This window comes from Salmo salar, chromosome 11, assembly GCF_965601325.2.
Source record: "Salmo salar chromosome 11, fSalSal1, whole genome shotgun sequence".
Lineage (NCBI taxonomy): Eukaryota > Metazoa > Chordata > Actinopteri > Salmoniformes > Salmonidae > Salmo > Salmo salar.
Window position 1 is genome coordinate 82,700,500 of NC_138301.1, and position 27,513 is coordinate 82,728,012.

At 44.2% G+C, this 27,513-nt stretch overlaps 1 protein-coding gene across 2 annotated transcripts in view; it reads right to left on the reverse strand.

Annotated features, from left to right (window-relative positions):
• The window catches only part of LOC106562962 (collagen alpha-1(V) chain), a 134,665-nt gene that overhangs the window by 41,400 nt on the left and 65,752 nt on the right, over positions 1-27,513 (reverse strand). For both annotated transcript variants that reach the window (XM_014128098.3, XM_014128099.3), the window contains exons 5-12: positions 16,093-16,224; positions 11,910-12,023; positions 11,209-11,595; positions 9,584-10,051; positions 9,435-9,491; positions 7,427-7,468; positions 3,625-3,687; positions 3,280-3,354 (exon numbers count right to left, since the gene is read on the reverse strand). In XM_014128098.3, the coding sequence (XP_013983573.1) occupies positions 3,280-3,354; positions 3,625-3,687; positions 7,427-7,468; positions 9,435-9,491; positions 9,584-10,051; positions 11,209-11,595; positions 11,910-12,023; positions 16,093-16,224 (1,338 nt within the window). The remainder of the gene's footprint in view (positions 1-3,279; positions 3,355-3,624; positions 3,688-7,426; positions 7,469-9,434; positions 9,492-9,583; positions 10,052-11,208; positions 11,596-11,909; positions 12,024-16,092; positions 16,225-27,513) is intronic.

Here is a 27,513-nt window from a genome sequence, read left to right on the forward strand (position 1 = left end):
CCTAGATAAGAGGATCACCTGAGAATGCTGTTAATTGACTACAGCTCAGCGTTCAACACCATAGTGCCCTCAAAGCTCGTTACCAAGCTTAGGACCCTGGGACTGAACACCTCCCTCTGCAACTGGATCCTGGACTTCCTGACGGGCCGTACCCCAGATGGTGAGGGTAGTCAACATCATATCCGCTATGCTGACCTTCAACATAGGAGCCCCACAGGGGTGTGTTCTTAGTCCCCTCCTGTACTTCCTGTTCATCTACGACTGTGTGGCTACGCACAACTCCAACACCATCATCAAGTTTGCTGACGACACGACGGTAGCATACTTGATCACCGGTGATGATGAGACAGCCTACAAGGAGGAGGTCAGTGACCTGGAAATGTGGTGCTGGGATAAAAACCTCTCCAAAGAGCTGATTGTCCCGTGTGGCTCAGTTGGTAGAGCATGGTGTTTGCAACACCAGGGTTGTGGGTTAGATTCCCACGGGGGACCAGTACGGAGAGAGAAAAAAAAAATGTATGAAATGTATGCATTCACTACTGTAAGTCGCTCTGGATAAGAGTCTCTGCTAAAATGTAAATGTAATTGTTGAATAAGGGGAAACAGGGGGGTGAGCAGGCCCCCATCCACATTGACGGGGCTGCAGTGGAGCGGGTCGAGAGCTACAAGTTCCTCAGTGTCCAAATCCCTAAGGACTTTAAATGGTCCACTCAAACACGCACAGTCATGAAGAAGGCACGACAGCGCCTCTTCCCTCTCAGGAGGTTGAAAATGTTTGGCATGGGCCCTCAAATCCTCAAAAATTGAGAGCATCTTGACTGGCTGCATCACTGCTTGGCATGGCAACAGCACCACCCTCGATGGCGCTACAGAGGGTCGGTAAGTCTGACACCAACAGGCTCCTGAACAGCTTCTATCCCCAAGCCATAAGAATGCTAAATAGCTAACAGAATGGCTACACAGACTATCTGAGTTGAGCCTTTATTTCTATTTTTGAACTGTCTCTATACACACCCACGCACACTGACCCTCCAACACACACATAACATGCATACACATTCATACTGACTCTACACACACACACTCACATACAATCATAATTTCTGCTGCTGCTACTCTGTTTATCATACATCCTGAAGCCTAGTTACCCTACCCCTATACATATCTACTTCTATCACTCCAGTATCCCTGAACATAGTAAATATGGTATTGAAATTGATCCTATATATAGCTTCTTACTTTCTTGTGTTCTTCTTACTTCTTATTTTTATTTATTGTGTGTTTTTGTTCTACCTTATGTTATTTTTAAAGCTACATTAAAGCTACATACATGCAAGAAAGGCAATTCACTGTACTTCTGCACGTGACTTTAAAACTTGAAACCCCTGTCCATCTCTAACAACACAGATGAGGACAGGCCAGCGTAAGCAGATACAGGTACATGGATAAAGAGACAGACAAGGCAGAGAGTAAGAAAATAACAGTGACCCCAGTGGGTTAAGAAAAGGTCAAGTCGGCTTACAGGCTAAAATAGCTGTAAACCTTAGCTCATACATCAACTGCCTGGTTATGGCCCTTTTCCCCATCCAGATGCTTATACTGGCATCTAGTGGTGATATGTGCATAGTGCAACCTGGATTTTCTGACCAACATCTGGAGTTGGATGATCCAATAAAGATGTGCTTCTGTTTCTGTTACTGTTGGAATGAATAACAACACAACAGTGGGGAGGGTTTTTCACCACAACCGTTACCTTGTTATTATACAAATAGGGAAAAAAATAACATTGAACACAGGATTGCATGAAGCTGGCAAACCTTACTTTCTTCAACACAGTGACATCTCTCCAGCTAGGCTATCTTTCTTGATATTTCTCTTGTCCCTGGAAAGCCTCACCGTTCCACCGTTCTCAATCAAACCAAACCATGACACAGAAAATCTAACAATGCCCAGAGAGAGAGAGAGAGATAGAGATAGAGAGAGAGAGAGAGAGAGAGAGAGAGAGAGAGAGAGAGAGAGAGAGAGAGCACAAGAAACCAGGGGCACACAAATAGGGTCTTACTGCCTAATTTCCAAGCACACTATCCAACTTTCAAAAATCAAACATATCTATATTTGGCCGAGTTATCGTGTTGACATGGCTATTGCTCACAACTACAACTAATAACAAAGGTACAATGCATAGCTATAAGGCACAGTCATAAGGCATGTGTCTGTCCCACCTAGCTATCTTAAGATGAATACACTAAACTGTAAGTCGCTCTAGACAAGAGGGTCTGCAAAATGACTCAAATCTAAGCTCATTATGTTTTAACAAAATTACCACATTTAAAAGGGCCTGTGCTTTACAGTTGCACCTTGACCAGACTGGGATAAGTTCATGTCCAGACATATTGGCCTGACTTTCCTAGACGGCTCTGCTCTGCTCTGCGGTCTCCTGAGACTTCAGCAGGACATCTGGACAAGTCATCACACTCAGGAGCCGCAGCAGCATTAAAGCAGAACACTCAGCAGCAGAAGAAACAGAAAGGCTACCTATTCACTTTAGCCTTCGCAGCTGTGATCACAGGAAGGAACACTTAGACCTGCTCTACTTCCTGTCTGAGGCTGGAGGACTTCCTGTACGACTCCTATATCTGTCAAATGGGCTGGAGTCTGAAGACAAGAGGACGATGGGGGCTGGGGGGCTGGGGATTGGGCAATAGTGTGAGGTAGTTATCTCATTAGTGAGACGGGGAGAAGAGAGGGGAAATGAGAGGCGAGGAAGAGCCGAAGAGAGTGAGTCTGAACGAGCGGAACCACAGCCTCCTAAAGCTTCAACTAGGAGGTGCTAGAGTGCTGACAGCAGAGCATTCTCTGATTGGAGTATCTATTACGGGGCGGGACCAGAGAGGAAGAGTATTTGATTCAGAAGGAGACTCCCTCCCTGCGTTCCAGAACAGAGATCTCTAAATACCCTCCGACACAATAGAACACACATCCCACATAGCTAACTTCACACACAGGTCAGGACACAGTGACCCAAACCCCACAGAACTCCGATTCGATATTAACTGCATTCTATCAGATAATGCAACGAAGAGAAGAGACGATTAGCCTTGCGACAAGCCTAACAAATATGCCGGCGGCTTGAGAACAGCAGTACAGAAAGGGACATGATTAGGATGGAAGATTAAGAAGAAAGTTTACTTACATTATTTACTTGCATGCAGCATCAGGGAAGTCTATATATTCTAGATCTGTGTATTCTAGAACTGTCAGATAATGTTATTTACTTACAGGCAGCATGAGGACAGTCCCTGGAGGTCCTGGCAGACCATCCGCACCAGGAAGACCAGCACGACCATTCGGACCCTGTGACAGAGAGATAGAGAGAGAGAAGGGGTGGGGGATTTACTCCAACAAGGTCAAAATGTACACATGTACAAGTTTTGTCAAAAACCTGACACGTTTGTATTCCTGGCATCATTTACCTGGACTAAACTTTTACAGGTGTATATCAATAGCTTGATTTACACCTTTTGGATTTATTGAAACAGTTGCTATATGATGTGTTTGTAGTATTTTCCATGTATTTATTTATTTGTCATTGTGTTTTACTGGTGAGGTGTCCTTGTTACTCACCCTCTCTCCTGCATCTCCGGGGCTGCCCGGGGGGCCGGAGGAACCTGGGGGTCCAGGGAGACCCTGTTTTACAACAATACATATCATCAGACAATGAGAACGGCACACACACACAATCACACTCATACGTACACACAACAAAATGCTACTTACGCAGTAACATACAGTGCATTCGGAAAGTATTCAAACCCCTTCACTTTTTCCGCATTTTGTTATATTACAGCCTTATTCTAAAATGGATGAAATCATTTTCCCCCTCATCAATCTACACACAATACCCCATAATAATAAAGCAAAAACAGTTTTTTAGATTTTTTTTTGCAAATGTATAAAAATAAAAAAACGGATATATCACATTTAGATACGTATTCAGACCCTTTACTCAGTACTTTGTTGAAGCACCTTTGGCAGCGATTACAGCCTTCTTGGGTCTTCTTGGGTATGACGCTACAAGGTTGGCACACCTGTATTTGGGGAGTTTCTCCCATTCTTCTCTGCAGATCCTCTCAAGCTCTGTCAGGTTGGATGGGGAGTGTCGCTGCACAGCTATTTTCAGGTCTCTCCAGAGATGTTTGATCGGGTTCAAGTCCGGGCTCTGGCTGGGCCACTCAAGGACATTCAGAGACTTGTCCCGAAGCCACTCCTGCGTTGTCTTGGCCGTGTGCTTAGGGTTTTTGTCCTGTTGGAAGTTGAACCTTCACCCCAGTCTGAGGTCCTGAGCGCTCTAGAGAAGGTTTTCATCAAGGATCTCTCTGTACTTTGCTCCGTTCATCTTTCCCTCGATCCTGATCAGTTTCACAGTCCCTGCTGCTGAAAAACATCCCCACAGAGAGTTGCTGCCACCACCATGCTTCACCATAGGGATGGAATCCAGTATCCCTGCACATAGTAAATATGGTATTGAAACTGATCCTATATATAGCTTCTTACTTTCTTGTGTTCTTCTTACTTCTTATTTATTGTGTGTTTTTGATCTACCTTGTTATTTTTAGTGCTACATTGATATTGATTACTGCATTGTTGGGTTTGGAGCATTTAAGAAAGGCAATTCACTTTACTTCTGCACGTGACATTAAAACTTGAATCCCCTGTCCATCTCTAACAACACAGATGAGGACAGTCCAGAATAAGCAGATACAGCAGGTACATGGACAAAGAGACAGACAAGGCAGAGAGTAAAAAAAAGGTTCCCTCCAGACGTGAAGCTTGGCATTCAGGCCAAAAAGTTCAATCTTGGTTTCATCAGACCAGAGAATCTTGTTTCTCAGGGTCTAAGAGTCCTTTAGGTGCCACTTGGCAAACTCCAAGCGGGCTGTCAAGTGCCTTTTACTGAGGAGTGGATTCCGTCTGGCCTGATTAATGCAGAAATGGTTGTCCTTCTGGAAGGTTCTCCCATCTCCACAGAGGAACTCTGGATCTCCGTCAGAGTGACCATCAGATTCTTGGTTACCTCCCTGACTAAGGCCCTTCTCCCCCGATTGCTCAATTTGGCCGGGTGGCCAGCTCTAGGAAGAGTCTTGGTGATCCCAAAATTCTTCCATTTAAGAATGATGGAGGACAGTGTGTTCTTGGGGACCTTCAATGCTGCAGACATTATTTGGTACCTTTCCCCAGATCTGTTCCTCGACACAATCTTGTCTCGGAGCTGCTCTACGGACAATTCCTTCGACCTCATGGCTTGGTTTTTGCTCTGACATGCACTGTCAACTGTGGGACCTTATATAGACAAGTGTGTGCCTTTCCAAATAATGTCCAATCAATTGAATTTACCAGAGGTGGACTCCAATCAAGTTGTAGGAACATCTCAAGGATGGTCAATGGAAACTGGATGCAGCTGAGCTCAATTTCGAGTCTCATAGCAAAGGGTCTGAATACTTATGTAAGATATTTCTGTTTTCGCTTTGTCATTATGTGGTATTGTGTGTAGATTGACGAGGAAAATGTGTAATTTAATCCATTTTAGAATAAGGCTGTAACGTAACAAAATATGGAAAAAAGGAAAGGGAGAGAGGAATGTATGAGGAAGTATGAGGTAGGCAGTCTATTAGAAGATACATCTTAACTGGTGCCCCGTTTGTCTCACTCTACAAACTCTTACACTATCATTTCTCTGCTGTTTTGTGGAGTGAGTGTCTGTTTTCTATAGTACCCAGCACCTTGGGATCATGTAGACTGCAAGAGCAAGTGTGTCATTAAGACGTAGATAAACGAATAATAACTGGTCCCAGAACATCTGACATCTGGGTAAACTAACTGTCTCTCTTATTTAAAAAAAAATATATATATATTTTTTTATTTACCCATTTTAAATGGTATCCAATTGGTAGTAGTTACAGTCTTGTCTCATCGCTGCAACTCCCGTACGGACTCGGGAGAGGCAAAGGTCGAGAGCCATGCGTCCTCCGAAACACAACCCAACCCAACCTAGCCGCACTGCTTCTTGACACAACACACATCCAACCCGGAAGCCAGCCGCACCCATGTGCCGGAGGAAACACCATACACCTGGTCAGCGTGCACTGCACCCGGGCCCGCCACAGGAGTCGCTAGTGTGCGATGAGACAAGGATATCCCTGCCGGCCAAACCCTCCCTAACCCAGACAACACTGGGCCAATTGTGCGTCACCCCATGGACCTCCCGGTCGCGGCCGGCTGCAGCAGAGCCTGGGCTCGAACCCAGAATCTCTGGTGGCACAGCCTTAGACCACTGCGCCACCCGAGAGGCCCAACTAACTGTCTCTCTTGAGGAGTGATGTGTTATGCTATTACCACTCCGATTACTAAGGCTCTAGACTGGCGAGAAGCCCTGCCAAAATCACACTGACTGGGCTTACAGTTTCACTCTCTCTAATTGTTACGCTAGTGGTGGCGTTCCAAAGAGAACAGTTGGGGGATACCGACTGTTTCTCACCCAGAGACAGACTACATAGGACATACGGGAGTGACACAGACTGAGATGTCTCTCAGATTCCAACGAAATCACTAGTCATAGACTGCCAAGGATGAGCGAGAGAGAGATATAGAGGGAGGGATATATACACTGAGTGTACAAAACATTTTGAACACCTTCCTAATATTGAGTTGCACCCTTCTTTCACCTGTCTCCTCCCCTTCATCTACACTGATTGAAGTGGATGTAACAAGTGACATCAATAAGGGATCATAGCGTTCACCTGGATTCCCCTGGTCAGTCTATGTCATGGAAATATATATATATATATATATATATATATATATATATATATAGTGTACAAAACATTATGAACTCCTGCTCATATATATGTATGGAGAGAGAGAGAGAGAGAGAGAGAGAAGGAGAGAGAGAGAGATGTCTTTATTCTTTTGGAATTTCTGTGAGTGTAATGTTTACTGTTAATTTTTATTGTTTATTTCACTTTTGTATTTTATCTACTTCACTTGCTTTGGCAATGTTAACATATGTTGCCCATGCCAATAAAGCACCTTGAATTGAATTGAGAGAGAGAGAGAGAGAGAGAGAGAGAGAGAGAGAGAGAAAGAGAGAGAGACATGTACAAACACACATACACACACAGAGGGGGAGAAATAGACAGAGAGATAAATAGACGGAGAGATAAATAAATGGAGAGAGAGTGAGAGAGAGTGAGAGAGAGAGAGCGAGAGAGCGAGACACATACACACACAGAGTTGAAGAAATAGACTGAGACAAATGGAGAGAGGGAGAGAGAGAGAAGAGAGAGATGGAAAGAGAGGCAGACAGAGAGGGAGAGAGAGAAAGATGGAGTGAGAGAGATAGAAAGAGAGAATAGAGAGATGTACTTACTGTTGGGCCTTCAGACCCGGGTGGACCCTCCACCAGCATTCCCTGAAACACACAAACACATTAGAGAGCTGGATGGCTGCAGCCTGTAGAGCATGCAGCACTATCACTGTGTGTGTGTAAGCGTGCGCATGTGTGTGTGTGTGTGTGTGCGTGTGACAGTGTGTGTACAACCCTGTGTGTGTATTCATTCATTCATTCATTCATTCATTCATTCATTCATTCATATGCATGCATCGCTTCAGTATGTGTGCATATGTATACATGTCCAGACACATTCTGCATATCTACTCTCCATCCAGGAGTGTTGGGTAATTTAATATAAATTCCTGCCTGTCATTTCACTTAGCACTTCACATTAATCTGGGAGGAACCAGCAGAGGGTAAATGATGATCAGGACAAAGTAAGGAGGCTGATGGAACATGTTCAACATGCCCATGGATCAGGGGACTATGGGTAATAAGAACACAGGAACTGTCCCGGAGATCTGTCTCTGTCCAATTAGCTAATAGCAGAGCCAAGGAGGGAAATAGCTCCTCCAGCTCCCAGCATGCAAATAGAGAGATGGCCAGGTCAGTGGGGGGGGGGGGGGGTCTCATAGTAAGCACTCCTCGTCTCTCTGAACATGACCCTTGCCCACGACTCACTTAAAAACAGCAGCTCTCTGTCTCTGTCGCCGTCTCGGCAGGGTGCACTCGTAAACACTCACAGATGAGCTAAAGCTAAAGGACATGAGAGTGAAGAATCATCCTTGCTTTGTTGTGGTGATCATTTTATTTCTCCTTTTGTTGTGGTGACAATGGAAAAACATAACGTAGACACAACTTAAAGCCTCGGATGGATTTGTGGTTGTTGTTGTTGTCTGCAGCCCTTTTCCAAGTTAAAAAAAAGACATTTACTGCCCTACTTTTTAACATTCCGAAGGTCATACATGTTCCTTTTGTTTGATGTGTGTCTATGGATAGGTGTGTGTGTGTGTGTGTGTGTGTGTCTTCCCTGTTTTCCTATAGTGCGTCTATCTGTCAAACACTTGGCGTAGATGTATGGTCAGGGATGTTTGACCCAGGAGTGACTGATCCCAGCAGTAAACAGATAGAGGAGTGTGTGTATGTGTATGCGCGTGCAAGCGTGTGTGTGTGTGTTTATGTGTGTGAGTAGCCAGGGTGGGGCTGGGTGGGGGGGGGGTGTCGTCATTGTAGACACATGGGGATTGGACTGGAAGGAGGGGGCTCCGCTCATTGTTGATTTAATATCCAAACTAGATGGACGACTCACAGGCTCATTCTGTGAGGTAGGACACACACACGCTCAGTCACACACATACAAACACTCACACAAACACGCACACACACATAGTTAAGCCCAGTGACATTTGTTTAAATTAAGCAGCTGTGGATGATTATAGGGCTGAAGCCATGGGATTCAAAACTCCCTTGGCTCTGTCACTCAGTTTAGATTGAGGCAGTGCATTATGAATATCTATGTGTTGATGTGGATGCTTTGGATCACAAGATATGAATTGGCTGCCAGTGATGACATTGGCATTGCAGAGACCGATGTAGAGGAATCAAAATCCTTGAGGTATAGCCATGGCTTTAGCTCCTTGAGTTAATACTGTCATGGGTTCAAAACCCAAACTAGGGACTGGCTGTTTATCTCTCGGTATCTCTCTCTCTCTCTCTACCCCTCCGTTCCTAGCGGGTCTTTCCCTGGTCAGTGTTTATGCTAGCCCACAGTGTGTTTACACACCCGATGATCATTCACAATCTCTAGATGTAGCCGTACTCCAAATGTTTACCCTCCGGGCCAGAGGTGGGCCTTGCTGCAGGATACAACGTGAGAATGCAAAGGGCCGAGACCTGTGTGTTTGTGTTATATGACTCACAATCAGTGGTGTGTGATATTTCATGGTTTGGATGTGAAATATACACACACTCACGCAGACACACGCGTTTAACACACTCTCACACTGACACACACACACATACACACAGGAGAAATTATACTCACAGGCTCAATGATAGCAGGCTCTCCCTTCTGTCCTTTCTCTCCTCGAGACCCATCAACCTGCAGATGACACCGTCATCATGACCTTCTTCATCATCATCATCATCATCATCACCACCACCACCGACGTCATCAGCATCAGTCATAATTACCTGTCCATAGTATTCGTCTCTCTCTGCCGGCAGCACCTTTTCCTCCTGTCCACCGTAGTCCGGGTCTCCATAGCCATAATCTTCTTCCCCGTACTCAGAGATGGACTCCTCCTTAAACCCAACACCATCCAGATCAGTGTAATCTCCCTCAATATCCACACCCTGGCCCCCTGCTCCCCTAGCAACGGAACCCCCAGCTCCGGCTCCGGCTCCCCCCGCCCCGCCTCCGGCGCTCGCCGCCCCGCCTCCGGCGCTGGCAGATCCACCCACAGAGACGGAACCGCCACCAACAGAAACAGAACTGCCCCCGACTGATACGGATCCCCCACCAGCACCGATTTCAACAGTACTGCTGCTGCTGGTTCTGCTGCCGTGGCCACCTCCGCCGACTCCGTACTCATCCTCCTCTCCCTCTCCATAGGACAGGTCATAGCCCTCGCCATAGTTCTCATCGTAGGCTGTTGCTACCTGAGAGACCAGCGAGGAAAGGATAAGAAGTGTGATGCAATGAGAATAGTACACTGGCACACAATGACAGATAATGGCAATCATCTTATCCTCCTGCTATAGCTGCTTTCCACACGTGTAGTTCTATGTGGGTAAACATGCTGGGTTAAAAACAGCCCAGCGCTGGGTAAATAGTGAACACGACACGTTGGGTTATTTTGACACAGCCAGTTCGGTTGTTTCCGTAGAAGACTGGAGCCGTGGCTTGGTAAGGGCTGGGCTTTAAGATATATTTTTGGCCAACTGTGAGAGTAAATGTAATTCCATGCCCCCAATAGGCCACGCCTCCTGAAAATTGCCTATGGATTACATAAAAAAAGACTCAGCATACCGTACTCAGCCTTTACCAGGGTTTCCCAAACTCGGTCCTGGGGCTCACCTTCGGTGCACGCTTTGGTTTTTACTCTAGCGCTACACAGCTGATTCAAATAACCTACTCATTATCTGGCTTTGATTATTTTAATCATGAATAGTGCTCAGGGTAAAAAACAAAACGTACACGCAATGGGGGCACCAGGACTGATTTCTTGATATCCTGTAGGGCCTATACCACTGATCAACCAAGCATGAAAGTGAATATAAGCCCAAGTAATAAATTAAGCCATGTTTGGGTAATAAGATGATTTTCAGGAGGCATGGCCTATTGGCAGTGTGGCCACCAGCGAGAGTAAATGTCATTCATATTCACTGCACATTACATATTCTAATATAACATTAATAACATTATTAGAATAAATATTAAAACAGTGGTAACTCTCCCAACATTGGGACATGTCTAGGCACTTGAGAAACTTATAGTCTTGGGAAAGCCTCACAAACGCTACAAAATTGTCAGAGCTCAATAGACAAATAACATTATAACAGAACAGATGAACCGGAATGACATTTACGCTCACGGGTAGCCAAAAATAACTATCTGAATGCCACGCGCCTACTAAGCCACTCCTTCAGTCTTCTGATCTGACCCTGATCTGACCCAACCCAGCATCAATAAACCAACAGCCCAACTGAGTGACCCAACTGTCTGTGTCAAAATAACCCAACGTGTGTCCAGTATTTACACAAATTTGTTTGTTTTTAATCCAGCATTTTATTTTCTGACGATGATGATAACTCACTGAGGTCTTGTTGCGTGTCATGGTGACTCCTCCACTAGTGGTGATGACCTTCTCAATCTCCGCCCCCGTGCCCAGGTCAACCTTTGACCCCAAGTCCAGCTCCACCCCTGCGCCCGTCCCCATGCTGCTACTGCTGATGGTGACCCTGCGAGTGACATCGGGCAGGGCCGTGGACTCGTCGTAGTACGTCTCGTAGTTGCCGTAACTTTCCGTATCGTAGTTGTCGTAACGGCTGGTATCCTCCCCAGCTCCAGCAGCAGCGGCGGCTTCAGCGTTGGCGGTACTGGTCAACACTTTGCCCTCGGCTCCCTGACTGGCTGTCTCCCTTACTGAAGATACCACCTCTTTGACGGAGGTGACGACACGGCCGCTCTCTGGCACGGACACCTGGAGAGAAGAACAACGCAATGTTAGGAGGAACTATTGTAGCTTATACAACTGGCATTAACAACGGCTTTGTTTAACGTCATTCATTGTCCTTAACCTCAGTTTTAAACCATTGACATAAAGAAAAGCTTTTCAAAGGGATATCTGGCCAAGAAAACATACTCGGCTAGCATCAACAGCAATCATCAACAACAATCACTACGTAATAAGAGAAGGGATGAGGATGGGGGGAAGGTGTATAGTCCCACAACCCACCATACTAAACTGGAGAGAGGCGGTAGTCCTTCAAATGGACAGGGGACAGAGGACAGTACCTTTACGTCTTCCGTGGCAGGTCCAGCTGCTTCGTCCGTCTCAGTCTCAGAAGGCTTCCCATCCGTGTCCTCATAGTAAGGATACTCATAGTAATAGCTGTCCTCCTCTGTGTTCTATGCAATACAGGGAATTATGAAACGATTAGTTCCGGCCAAGCAATTGGATCGGTCAAAAGTGTGTTCCAGCAGTGGTGCTATTGAGCACAACACCACGGCTAGCACAACACCACAGCTAGCAATAATATACGGGAGGGTGTGCGTTATGGCGACCCTGATCGGAAACCCTTCCAGGAATGTCAATCTGACCCATATCTGGCCTCTCTCTCTCTCCTAAGCCTCAGCGGCCCTCCTCTTCTGTGTTCATGCATGTCACTGATGGATAATAGATCACTTTTCCACTGGTGTCTAAATGAAGCCGTCACAGATCTTAACAGGTCGAGGGCATGTTGCTGTGTACTTTGGGGTGTTTTTTAACGTCGGCATTTCTCTACTTTCCCAAAACACAACTCCCGCGAATTGCCCCACCCTGATACCGCTGCAGTATTGCCCTCAGCACCCCAAGGTGGGGGGGGGGGGCGGGTTGGAAAGTTCTAAGAGGGGACGATGGGGTGAGGTTGTACAAGGGAGATCAGGAGAGAAGGTGTTTAAGAAGGGCAAGTAGGCAGGAGTGGGGTTCACTTCCATTTTATGCTTGCTTACTTTACTTGCATATGGCGGTGCAATGTACCGAATGATTTCATGCCATAGCGCTCTGTCATAGAGCTCATCCTGATGATGTACTGAAAGGAGCGGTGGTCCTAGTTGCATCAGTGTCTCTCAGTTTATTTGATCTGTGAGCTCTATTGTAATATGATTTGGTCGGGGCCCCCCTCTTGACGGAAGAGAGAAAATGTAACGTTTTAAAGTTAATTTCCTGCAATTCTACACATTTTGCCATGGGCCGGAGATTTTTTTTTGCAATTTTATAACAACTGTCATGCAATTTTACTAATCTTGCCATGGGGCAGAGAGAAATTTCTAGAGTATTAAAGCAAATTTCATGCAATTCTACCCATTTTGCCAGTTTAGATAACTGGCTAGACTAACTCACCAATCAAAAAATTACTGTCAGTTTCTGACAAAACCAACCAAATTTCAAACTTGCACCTTCTGTAATCTACTATTCTAACTCTCAACAGTAAGTTGAGACCCCGACTGAGCCCTAGTGGCCGTGGGCCCTAAGCGACCAGATACAAGAGCTGTGATTGGGCACACTATGGTTCTGGTACTCTCCCTGACTACTCCCCGTCCATAAGAAGGGTGAGATCACCACTTCAACTGGAATGAGTCCAAGGGCGTGGTTGTTTAGCTTCTTGAATTAATGTCATCCTCCTCCAAAGGATCAAGCCTAACCACACCAAGGTAGGAAAGCAGAGTTGTTTAATAGAATGGGGGCAGATACTGAAGAAGGACAATCTCCATTCAGCATAGCGTATGGAGATACAGGCTTAGGCAAGTACTCTGCCATTCCTGCATATTTGATCTACAATATCACTGCATAGCATATTCAACCCTGTTGGTTTCCCCAGTAGTCAGCACTTTCTCTCTGGCAAACTTCAGAGTTTTCCCCCCTCAGCCATGCAGCTCTTTTTTTCTTTCCAGCAGTTTGTCCAACCGACACTACCTGATCCCTAATCAAAGAGCTGCTTATGGATAAAGGGATTAGGGTAAATCAGGGAATACCACGCCTCAGGGTATATGAAGGTGTTTGACAGAATGCACAGGACCTGGAGCTGGTTTAGGGCTTCATTGGTTAGCTTTCATATTATTGCTAAATCAGGTACTCGTCTTAAGGCCCTAAAGGGCAAGGCAACCGGAAACAAGACTGAATACAAACAGTGTAGCTATTCCCTCCGCAAGGCAATCAAACAAGCTAAGCGGTCAGTATAGAGACAAAGTAGAGTCGCAATTCAATGGCTCAGACACGAGAGGTATGTGGCAGGGTCTACAGTCAATCACGGACTACAAAAAGAAAACAAGCCCAGTCGCGGTCCCCGATGTCTTGCTCCCAGACAAACTAAACAACTTCTTTGCTCGCTTTGAGGACAATACAGTGCCACCAACACGGCCCGCTACCAAAACCTGTGGACTCTCCTTCACCGCAGCCAACGTGAGTAAAACATTTAAACATGTTAACCCTCGCAAGGCTGGCGGCCCAGACGGCATCCCTAGCCGCGTCCTCAGAGCATGCGCAGACCAGCTGGCAGGTGTGTTTATGGACATATTCAATCAATCCCTATGCCAGTCTGCTGTTTCCACATGCTTCAAGATGGCCACCATTGTTCCTGTTCCCAAGAAAGCGAAAGTAACTGAGCTAAAAGACTATCGCCCTGTAGCACTCAGTTCTGTCAGCATGAAGTGCTTTGAGAGACTAGTCAAGGATCATATCACCTCCACCATACCTGATATCCTAGACCCACTCCAATTTGCTTACCGCCCCAATAGGTCCACAGACGACGCAATCACAATCACACTGCATACTGCCCAAACCCATCTGGACAAGAGGATGACCTATGTAAGAATGCTGTTCATCGACTACAGCTCAGCATTTAACACCATAGTACCCTCCAACTCGTCATTAAGCTCGAGACCCTGGGTCTCGACCCCGCCCTGTGCAACTGGGTCCTGGACTTTCTGACGGGCCGCCCCCAGGTGGTGAGGGTAGGAAACAACATCTCCACCCTGCTGATCCTCAACACTGGGGCCCCACAAGGGTGCGTTCTCAGCCCCCTCCTGTACTCCCTATTCACCCATGACTGCGTGGCCATGCACACCTCCATCTCAATCATCAATTTGCAGACGACACTACAGTGGTAGGCTTGATTACCAACAACGACGAGACGGCCTACAGGGAGGAGATGAGGGCCCTTGGAGTGTGGTGTCAGGAAAATAACCTCACACTCAACGTCAACAAAACATAGGAGATGATCGTGGACTTCAGGATACAGCAGAGGGAGCACCCCCTATCCACATCGACGGGACAGTAGTGGAGAAGGTGGAAAGTTTTAAGTTCCTCGGCGTACACATCACGGACAAACTGAAATGGTCCACCCACACAGACAGCGTGGTGAAGAAGGCGCAACAGCGCCTCTTCAACCTCAGCAGGTTGAAGAAATTTGGCTTGTCACCTAAAACACTCACAAACTATTACAGATGCACAATCGAGAGCATCCTGTCGGGCTGTATCACCGCTTGGTACGGCAACTGCTCCGCCCACAACCGCAAGGCTCTCCAGAGGGTAGTGAGGTCTGCACAAAACATCACCAGGGGGCAAACTACCTGCCCTCCAGGACACCTACACCACCCGTTGTCACAGGAAGGCCAACAAGATCAAGGACAACAACCACCCGAGCCACTGCCTGTTCCCCCCGCTATCATCCAGAAGGCAAGGGTCAGTACAGGTGCATCAAAGTTGGGACCGAGAGACTGAAAAACAGCTTCTATCTCAAGGCCATCAGACTGTTAAACAGCCATCACTAACATTGAGTGCCTGCTGCCAACATACTGACTCAAATCACTAGCCACTTTAATAATAAAAAATTGGATGTAATAAATGTATCACTAGTCACTTTAAACAATGGCACTTTATATAATGTTTACATACCCTACATTACTCATCTCATATGTATATACTGTACTCTATAGCATCTACTGCATCTTGCCTATGCCGTTCGGCCATCACTCATCCATATATTTAAATGTACATATTCTTATTCATTCCTTTACACTTGTGTGTATAAGGTAGTTGCTGTGAAATTGTTAGATTACTTGTTAGATATTACTGCATGGTCGGAACTAGAAGCACAAGCATTTCGCTACACTCGCATTAACATCTGCTAACCATGTGTATGTGACCAATAATATTTGATTTGAAGGACCCACCCTGACCGATAGTTTCCCTTAACCTCTGTCTGTCAAAAAATGTGCACTTTATTAAAAAGTGTATCATCTTGTTAAACTTCTCAAGCCAACACAGCAAGTAGACTTCCACCTGAAGTTAATTACCCTGAGACATGAGAAGAGAGAGACTCACCTGAAAGGAAGGATAGAGTATATAAAACATACTCTAAACATACCGTAAACATGGATAGGAAACAGGATGGTGGAGAACAGAAGAGTGTGGAGAGGTGATGAAGTGACTCACGTATTCATCTGTGTTGGGGTCCTGTGCCTGGGGCTGCTCTGGGACAGGGACCTCACAGTCGGGGCTGTAGTGCTCACAGTAATCATAGGCAGCACGGTGATCGGCTACAATCATCAGCTGCTGGATGTCTCCCTGGAAACACACAGGAAAAAGGAAGTGAAAACTGATGTAAAAAACAAAAACAAACAAACAAGAAAATAAACAAACCAAAAAAATGAAATCAATGAAAACATGTATTGCAGAGCGTCCTGCAGGCTGAACATAAACTGCAAGAACTAGGTCAAGGATGATGTATATACTGTAAACGCTGGATAGCTGATGCTATGTATTGGCAACTGAGACGCTTTAAAGTCACCGGTCGGCGGTCCAAATCCCCATCGTCATTCATGGCTTAGGAAAGGGCCAATTTAGCTAGCTACTGCAGGACACAACACGTAACAAGCAGACCAGAAACTTCATTATTTTTTGGACAATGACATTTTGGTTTAAATTTGATTTGATTGGTGTGATGCCAAATCCAAACAGGCCTCCTTTTGGGGGTGTTTTTCTGTGCCAAGAACACCCACAGTTTATTATTTTATCATATATATTTTTTTATCAACAGCAGCCAAACGCTTGCCGACATCAATCAATCAAATGCTACAGCGGCAACATGTCATACTCTTTTTGTCCAGACAGCATAAGATACATGTGCTACACATACTGAGACAGAGGGGCGCCGTTTCCCTCGCTCTGATGATTTCTCCTGTCAGATAGATACAGCTAGTTGCGAATTATGAAAACAGAGAGACGAAAGATAAATTGTTTTACGTTGGTCAAATTTTTGGGGAAGCTTGGGCTTCCCTCTGCATCCATGAATACACACCACTGCGAAAGGTGCAGTGTGAGTCTTGTAAAGTTAGGTGTTCCTTAATATATACAGGGACATTTAAGTTGATCGATTTTAAAGATAAATTGGTACCAATGCAGATGTCTTCTGTTTGGGAGTGACAGCCAATTTAGTGATTTATACATTGTGTCTTATAATTGCATCATGTACCCTAATAGGTACTGAACAGTACAATGTGAGATTATATGTTTACATCTGACGGTACACTATGTGTATTGATCTTTTTGTAGCCCCGAGAACAATACTGTACCCTAACGTACCCTTTTTCTGACAGTGTATGGACACGACATGAGCTGAACTGCTCTGGCACATATATCTAATGAACATGGTGGTTTACAGAGAGAGAGGAAGGGTGAGAAAGAGAGAGCGAGCGGTTCAGCAGGATCACCAGGCTGCATAGGGAGTTGGGTGTGAGTGTTATACTATATGTTCAATCCTTGACAAGACTTGTACCTCAACTATAAAGTACACTTCCCAAGCCAACACAAACAACACATATAGAGAAATCAACACAGATTTTTTTTTTAAAGAACACACAAACCATGATTTAACATGTTTAACACTGCTCTAAACCACATGTAACATTTCCTCACAAATGCCATCAAATCATGTTTATAATCAACCCACAGTATGTACACATCCAAATATGTATACATAGGCATGCCAACCTATAAAATCTCCTCATGAGGAAATAGATTATTTTGAGATGATTTCAGTCTTTCATTAACTCCATCTGCCAGATGTTTGAAATGACTGGAAAACACTTTTGTTTTTCCACGTCTGATTCTCCATGCATGAAGAATCTTTATTACTTACAGAGAGTATTTGTCACTTGTGGTCCAACCAACAACAGTTTGCAGAAAAACATTCATCTGAAGGTCTCTAACATTACTTTGCATATGCGTAGTGATTCTCTACATGCACAACACCACAGTCCAATATTGTTTCCTGATGTTTTCTGGCTGGTGTCTGTCTTCCTGATGGATGAAAGGGAAACAAACTGGGACCCTTGTCTTCCAGATGAAGTACTCTGCTAAAGCCATTACACACCATGGCTACTCCAGCATCACGCTCAAGGCTCTCAGGATATCCAGGCCATTTGTGTTGTTCGGATGTTAGTAGATGCATCATTTGAACCCATATCTTTTTTTTTGTCAATATTGGATTTGGAAGATACCAATTTGAAGCAAAAACAGCCATCTGTAAACTGTTAAGTGTTGGTGATGGAAAAGTGTTGGATCAAGTCAGGTTTGTTTCTCAGACCCTTATGGACTGAACTGAGATGTTGACCAAACTCATCCTGTGTCAGTGCTTAGTTGTCAATCGGTCTGTCTGTGTGTCTCTACACTCTCAGAAAAAAGGGTTCCAAAAGGGTTCTACCAAGGGTTCTACCAAGAATACTTTTGATCTGAAGAACCATTTTTGGAAAACAGGGGTTCGTTGTAAGGAAAAGGGTTCTACCTAGAACATTGACCATGCTGAGAACTGTTTTTTGAAGAAAGGGTTCTTTGATGATTCTTTGGAAGGCAAGATGGGTTCTACATAGAGCCATACATTGTATTTCCCAGAATGCTCTATTGTTGGGTGATTTTCAGAACTGTTTGTTTTAATATCCGTGTTTTTGCATGCACATTTATTGGTTGATACATTTTATGCTACACAAATATGCTACAGTATCCTCCAAAGATAAAAGGGTTCTCAGTAGAACCCTTCATAGAGGGTTCTAGGTAGAACCATATACAAGGGGTTCTATAAAGAACCCTACATAGAGGGTTCTAGGTAGAACTCTTTGCAAAAGGTTCTACCTAGCACCTATGGGGACAAACCGAAGAACCCTTTATGGTTCTACTTAGCAAGTGTAGAGTATCTTTGATTCACAGCTGCTCTAGAGTGAAAGTTTCAAATGGCTGTCCATTAGCTCAGCGAAAACGCAATAAAACTAAATTGAGATCATTCAGGGGGTGCCAGGGGGATGTGGCTAGATGCTTCCCCATCTCCTGCTTCCTCCCCCGTTTCTCTCCCCCAGGGTATCAGGTGACGCGATCCTCAGTTCACCCAGACGTAACGCTTAGTCATACATTTTCAGACGCTGAGAACATAGCTGGCGCAATAAGAACACCACCACATAGAAAAACACAAACACACATACACACACAATACACACACGTCTCCATACAGGTAACGAGGGAAGCTGTGGCGTTTTACAATATTTCGTTGGGAAAAGCTGATGCGTGTGTTCGACTGCAGTGCTATGGACAGCCAAAGCCCTTGAGGGAGGAGAGAGAAAGCGCCGGCATTTGTCATCATCACTGTATTGAACCGTGCTGAACAATACTGGACACCCAGTTCCAGCTGGTGCTGAAGGTTCAACTCTAAGGTAATCAACAGAGGTCTACCGCCATAAGCCAGTAACCACCAGGCAAGACACAAGCCCAGGAAGTGAGCTTTGTTTAAACCCCATAGACAGTGGGAGAGAACGTAAAAAAGGAAGCTCGACACATCCATTGAGATTTACTGTCAGAGGAAAGATTACTTCTAGCTAGGGTCACATTTTGTGCTTTATGCTTGTCTTTTAAAGCACAAAATGTTTCGTTGGTTGTGGCGTGTCCGTATTCACAAAGTTACAATTCAGTTCAATGCAGTTAAAGATAAATTCTCCAACCTCACCAGAAGGAAACCAAAGACCATTTTACTAAAGTCATTTTAAAATACCATGTTCCCCTTGATAAAGACAAACTACACAGTAAAACGTTTGTCACTTTTTGTCACTACTAAGCTGGTTTTGATTTCCCTTGTATGGGCCCGGGTTGGGATGTATCCTAAATGGCACCCTATTCTCTATGTATTGATGCTGGATCTTCATTTGAGACAGTTTGCCACAAGCAGGAAAATAATTCTGCAGCAACAGGAAATAATGAATGGACATTTTTGAAGGGATTGATACAATTTTCGTTACGCACAACAAAATGATGGTTCTAAGTGTCACGTCCTGACCAGTAAAAGGGGTTATTTGTTATAGTAGTTTGGCCAGGGCGTGGCAGGGGGGTGTTTGTTTTGTGTGTTTGGGGTTTTGATGTATGTTCTATATTTTATATTTCTATGTTCATTCTATGTTCCATATCTATGTTTTGTATTTCTGTGTTTTGGCCTGGTATGGCTCTCAATCAGGGACAGCTGTACTTTGTTGTCGCTGATTGGGAGCCATACTTAGGTAGCCCTTTTTCCACCTGTCTGGTGTGGGAAGTTGTCTTTGCGTTGCATGTGTTTGCACGCATATCTTTTCGTTCGTTGTATTGTTTATTGTTTTGCTGGTTCACGTTTAAAATAAAGAAAGATGAACCCAACTCACGCTGCGCCTTGGTCTACCTTTAACGACAGACGTTACACTAAGATAGAGATTCTTTGGCTTGTAACCATAGCGGAACGCTTTTTGGTGCTATATACAACAGAACCCTTTTTTGAAAGTTCAATAAAGAACCATGCTCATAAGGTTCTAAATGGAACCTGTACGGTGCTATAAAGAAACCTTTCCTACGGTTCTATAAAGAACCATTAAAAAAGATTCTATATAGAACCAAAAAAAGGATTACAACTGCTTTTTATGGTTCTTTATAGAACCTTTGTGGAGAACGGTTCCATAAAGAACCCCTTTCAATCTGAAAGGTTCTTTGTAGATCCTTCTGAAGAACCATACAGGTTTTTTATTTTTTTGGGTCATCCATATTATATTGTTAAAATTCCATACAGTAAAGAAACATTGAAAAGCTGAAAGGGTTCTTTGAGTCATTATGGTTCAATAAAGAACCATCACCCTTCCCAAAGAACCCTTGAGGAACGCTCATTTTTTTAGTGTGTAGGGCAAAACAAGTCAGACATTTTCAAGTGGAAAATTCACAGCAACAAAAGAGTGATTCAATTAAAATCCTACATCTGTAGTGCACTGCTTTTGATCTGAGCACTATGAGCACTGGTCAAAAGTAGTGCCCTATATCGAGAATAGGTTTCCATTTGGGACGCAACCTTGGTCTCTTTATAACAGAAAGGCCCAGCCAGGTGTTGCTTAAACTGGCAGTACAAAGACCTCTGGTGGATGTTATTACTACACTCACTAGGTGTACAGTTATATTTTTCCTTATAGCGCCTGCTGCCAAAAATAGTTAATATTCAGTGTAGACCAAATGTTTTCAATATATTTATTTCTATGGCCTTCATCAAACCACCATTCATCAATATGATGTCAGTGGGCCTTGGCATTAGCACTGCAGCTGAACTAATGCAGTGTGGGGGGATGTTCAATGGAGTCGTACTGTATGTATGGCTTTGCAGAGTCAGTAGTTGTGGATTCCTTCAGTGTACTATGAGAGGCCACTACTGTATCCTCAGGCAAGAGATGGAATGGACAAGCAGTGGTTTGGCTTACCCCAATAAAATAAATAAAAATATCAAAGATTATAGGATCGGTAGAGAGAGAAACACACACACACACACACTTTACCAAGCACACAAACAGCAATGGCTGTATTTCATAGCCCTGGCGGAATGTTCTGAGATGCCCCAATTACAGGTCCTATTTCTGAGGGAATGGTGGGATCTGGCGGAACTGTTTTTTTTCTGCTGAACTAAGCATCACATATCCCATCAGACTGGTGTTTAACAGAGCACATCCAGACAACAACAGTACCACACACACACACACACACACACACACACACACACACACACACACACACACACACACACACACACACACACACACACACACACACACACACACACACACACACACACACACACACACACACAGAGCCCTGTAGCCTCCCTGTCAGCATCTCTCTGGGATACGGTGAAATACGATCTATACTCCCAGACAGCCCTCAGTGGAAAAACTGCTGCCTGTGTCCGTAAGTCATGGAGTAGCAGGACAGACACATCCAGCATGTTCAAAGTGCGGCTGCAGGCCTGTGTACGTGAGAGGAGGGACGGAAGGAGAGCAAAAGTCCAAGTTCTAAAGAAGGGATCCAAATGAAAGACAGAGGATGTGTGTATATGGGCCTGTATCTGTAGTATCTCAAAATACAAGACTATATCAGTAGATCAAGCCATGCCCTGTCCAGCATCCACCTTCCATCAATTAACCAGTGCTGTTCCAGTTGTGCCCAGCTGGGAGCAGAAGAGGGTAGAACGTATATTAACTCAACGTAATAAAGCATTTACAATGGGTTAGTAAATAGTTTATTGATCATTTATTGATCATTACTCCCACATTTGTAAATGTTAATAACCTAATTATTCACACATTTATAAACAACTTTTAAAGTATTTAACAATGATTTATAAGATCATTCATAAGCTGTTTAATATAGGTCCTTATAAATCAAGTGTGGGCTATTTATAAATAATACATATTTTATAAATGTTTTGAGTGACCAGTGTAATTTCTCACAAAAAGACGGACACACCATTGGTATTGTATTCCAAAACGGTTGTTTTCCAAAACTGTCACACTGTTGTAATAGCATGACGGTAATATTACAGCAGTGTTGAAGTGTAACTTCAGACACTCTATGCAGAGTAAAACAAAGTTCTTAGTCCAAAAATGCTAACATAAGTGTTTGATGCACTGACTTACCAAAACCAAAGTGTGGATTGGAGTCACTCCTTGGAGCAGTTTAATCTCGGTTAGCCAAGACAAAAATCTTGCGTGGGAATTCTAATTGACTGATTCACATTTTCAAACGGAGGTCCAGGTTAAACGTAAACTTTTTCTAAAGTTCGCAAGTATTACCCCTTGATGTTTTTTCTCGTCATGTGTCAGATTGTGGGCAGCAGGGTCAAGAGAGCAGGGTAGGACTATGGGAGGTCTTGGTCCACCTCTGCCTACCTGGTAGCCCGTCCCACATCAAAGCTCTTCACAGCATGATCCAAAACATTATTTACATAGCAAACCCAGAGCTGCTGCCCGACATACCCAGACCTCCACCAACACCAACCCAGAGCCCAACGCCTGCCTGGGAATTCTCCAACCTGACCACACTAACCAAGCAACACACTGCACAGGTCAGCTCACGGCACTGCAAGAGCTATAAATCAACATACACAGAGGGAGAAACACACAGACGAAGGGATACACACAAACACACATACTGTACAGTACACCAATGTGGAGACAAACGGGCATAGAAGCTGTAACAGTAACAAACACACACACACAGCACACACACACACACACACACACAGACACACACACACACAGAGACACTGTCACAGTAATATACACATCGTTAGAGTTGCATTTACCCACATACACCGTCAAATGCACCTCCTGACTGATGTCTTGAGATGTTGCTTCAATATTTCCACATAATATTCCTACCTCATGAAGCCATCTATTTTGTGAAGTGCACCAGTCCCTCCTGCAGCAAAGCACCCCCACAACATGATGCTGCTACCCCCGTGCTTCACGGATGGGATGGTGTTCTTCGGCTTGCAAGCATCCCCCTTTTTCCTCCAAACATAAGGATGGTAATGATGGCCAAACAGTTCTAATTTTGTTTCATCAGACCAGAGGACATTTCTCCAAAAAGTACAATCTTTGTCCCCACGTGCAGTTGCAACCGTAGTCTGGCTTTTTTATGGCGGTTTTGGAACAGTGGCTTCTTCCTTGCTGAGCGGCCTTTCAGGTTATGTCGATATAGGACTCGTTTTACTGTGGATATAGATACTTTTGTACCTGTTTCCTCCAGCATCTTTACAAGGTCCTTTGCTGTTGTTCTGGGATTGATTTGCACTTTTCGCACCAATGTACGTTCATCTCTAGGAAACAGAAGGCGTCTCCTTCCTGAGCGTTATGACGGCTGAGTGGTCCCATGGTGTTTATACTTGCGTACTATTGTTTGTACAGATGAACGTGGTACCTTCAGGCGTTTGGAAATTGCTCCCAAGGATGAACCAGAATTGTGGACGTCTACAATATTTTTTCTGAGGTCTTGGCTGATTTCTTTTGATTTTCCCATGATGTCAAGCGAAGAGGCACTGAGTTTGAAGGTAGTCCTTGAAATGCACCCACAGGTACACCTCCAATTGACTCAAATGATGTCAATTAGCCTATCAGAAACTTCTAACGCCATGACATCATTTTCTGGAATTTTCCAAGTTGTTTAAAGGCCCAGTCAACTTAATGTATGTAAACTTCTGACCCACTGGAATTGTGATACAGTGAATTATAAGTGAAATAATCTGTCTGTAAACAATTGTTGGAAAAATTACTTGTATCATGCACAAAGTAGATGTCCTAACCGACTTGCCAAAACTATAGTTTGTTAACAAGAAATTTGTGGAGTGGTTGAAAAACGAGTTTTAATGACTCCAACCTAAGTGTATGTAAACTTCCAACTTCAACTGTAGAAGGCTTCTGTCTATTTGAGCTGGACAGACTGTGTTGGCAATCCTGTCGAATGCATCTTTTTTAAATCAATCGTGTAGTGAAGCTGCATAAGTGTTGAATCTCCACTTCCTGGCGATTGAGTTTTGAAATCAATGGAATTAGAGTAATAGCTAAAGAGATGGACAAAACACCGGTCTCTGGATTACATCTTCAAACTAAGGGCAACCGTGGCATGGCATCCGTGACAGGGCGACGCATCCATCATGCATGATGATGTACACGGGTAAGATAGTCTAGCATTAGCTAGCTACATTTTCAGATATTCCACGTTTCTAATTTTGACAGAAAGCAGTTTCAATTCAAGCTAAATTGTACTGTTAGCTAGCTAACGTTAGCTGGCTGGCTCCCTAGCTAATGTTAAGTGTATGATGTTGATATTCGTATCCCAGAACCGTTTGCTTTGCTAGTTAGAGCCTAATGTTAGCTAGCTAACATTGAACCTGGTTGGTTAGCTCCCAGCAGCTTCATGCAGGGTAGTAATGACATGATTCGGTACTATGTTCATTGTTGTTTAACTAGCTAACGTTAGCTGGCTGGCTCGTTAGCTAATGTTACTTGATGTGTGTGATCTTACACTTTGTTTACCTAGCTATGTTAATTGTTTACCTAGCAAGCTACATGTCTTAAGCTAAAGTGTACAACACCCGTTGAATATGGCCGGTGTCAGTAAACGTCGGCAAAAAAGCGTAATGAAATTGTTGCCAGCAGAGCTGGTTAGTCTGTGTTCATGTTATCCAGAGGTAAACAAACCATTGGCCGGAGCATCAAGCGTGCGCTCTGAACGTTCCGAGAGCGAAACGAGATGGCTGGGGCTTAATAGGGTGTGAACGATGCTAAATGGGTGTAGACAAAGATACCAAAACATTCATAGGCCATTTTCTAAACACTGAGTTTACAAGTTTATCAACTTTCAAAGCATAATTACTTTCCCATTGTTCCTCAAACATGCAGTATATGATATTCCATTTTGTAGCTCTGAGTCTCTACTTGTATCCAATGTAAAAAAACACCATTTCAAATGTTGCTACAAAAGACCGAATCCAGTTGGTGAGTCACATTTATACACATACACAGTATCCCCTCCAGACAGTGGCTGGTTCTCAGAGCTCAGTGAAGCTGCCGAAAGCCACAGATGTGTCTATCACCTCACTTATCCACCAGACTCCCTCTCACCCTCCCCACACCCCCTCCCTAACTGCCTCACCCCCTTCTGCTCCTGTCGTGCTTCTGGATCCGCTTTCGATCCTCTCTCTCCTCCCCCTCTCCTCTTTGGGTACCATCCACTCCCTTCCGCCCCTCTTTCTCTCCCCTTTCTCCTCCCCCTCCCCTTGTCTTGGGAGAGAGTCACCTCCACTGCACAGGATTATGGGTGGATTATTTCCAGTCCCCCTCTCTGACTATGACGTTGGCCAGGAGCACCGGGGGAAGGTGGTGCAGAGGTGCACCATGGGAATGTTTGGCTTGGCCATTTGCTGAAAGCCGCAAAAGAAGTGCTGAGGGCACACTTCTACTTGTGGGCCTGCTCCGATCATTAACGGGGTTGATGGAGGGGGTGAGGGGGGTTGAGTTGAAACCCAGACATCTGCCATGAATTAAGGAAATTCTCCCGGTGATCCAGGGGGGAAATTTGTCTGTCTGGGGCTAGACGACTGAACTGTGTTAAACTCAATATAAGATCATATAATAACTCATTAAGAGCTAGCAGCTAGTGTGTTCTCACAGGGTTAATTAAGCATAGTATATGCCAAAAAGGCATCATAGTAGAAGGTCAAGCGTGAATTAAGTAAGCTAACAAAACAGTAAGGTTCTTGAATATCTCTTTTCAATGCATTTCAAACCGAACCTGAGACGTCAGGCTACTGTCTGAGAATAGAAAGTCTATGAATGAAGTATGAGCCACTGAAGCTATTAGTTTGGGGACTCCACTTTTATACTGCTTCAGAAACTGCGAAAAGACACCGTATAGAAATACATTACACTAGTCAATGGTCAACACAGCCATGAAACACTATGTACCAGAGAAAGAAAGCATACAAGAGGATCGAATAGTGGTATTCAAAGTTGGGGTCGCAACCCCTAGCGGGGGAACTGCAGTGGGGTATATATATTTTGAAGACCTTTAATGATTATTGTAAAGATAATTGTGTAGAAATGTTTTTGAGAAAGATAATTGGAAAAAATAAATGTTATTGAGGAAATGTATTTATTGATTTATTTTCATTTAGAAAATGTGATGAATTGAAGGTTATTTGTTAATGTAACAAACCAAACTTACCGGTTGTGTCATTAGATTTTTGGGGTGGGGTCGTGAGAAATTATTGCAGAAAAAATGGGGTCCCCAGTAATTCTGGCGGAACAAATTGGCTCCCAGCTGGAAAGGTTTGGAATAACACTGACCTAAAACAACCCATTGGCATTGATTGAAAAGGGAACTGTAATGTCTGGGAATATAAAGCTTGGTCTATGGAGGCTCTTAAAGTCTGCTTCTTTACCATCTCTGCCATCATCACTGTAGTCTTTGGTCCTGCCCTACAAACTAGTTCTAATGGCCTTGGTGAGAGATGCCATTTATCATCCGTTTAAACATCTAGAAAAGGTTTGTAAAGTGTTTCAAAGCACAAGAAAATCTACTTTTACAGGTATTTTTATAAGTTCCTAAAAGTAAACAAAGTTAGCCAACATGTCAGCTATAGTTAGAGTTATGACTTCAGCTTCATGACTGAGAGTCCGCCGTTACAGTGGCTCTGCTATAAGGGCTAATAATTGCAAAACAAACATCACCGATCCCCACACTACAGGAAATGGAAAAGGAGTTCAAAGTCTGGGCATCTGCCCCCGTGTGAGGAACGCCTAACTGACCCCACTGGAAAAGTGATGGGATGAGTTGCATGCACACCAAGTGGAATAACATGTGTACGTTGTATAGTTCATTTCATGTTTTTTTTCCTCTCACTTGTTGACCTTTGGGACGAGAACCGGAGTGGAACCGTCTATCATTGACAAGTCTTCTTGATAGGAATTCTGCTAACTCACCTGTCAGTTGTCAACCTCTTTAGAGGGAGTACCTAGAACTGTAACGACCTTGATC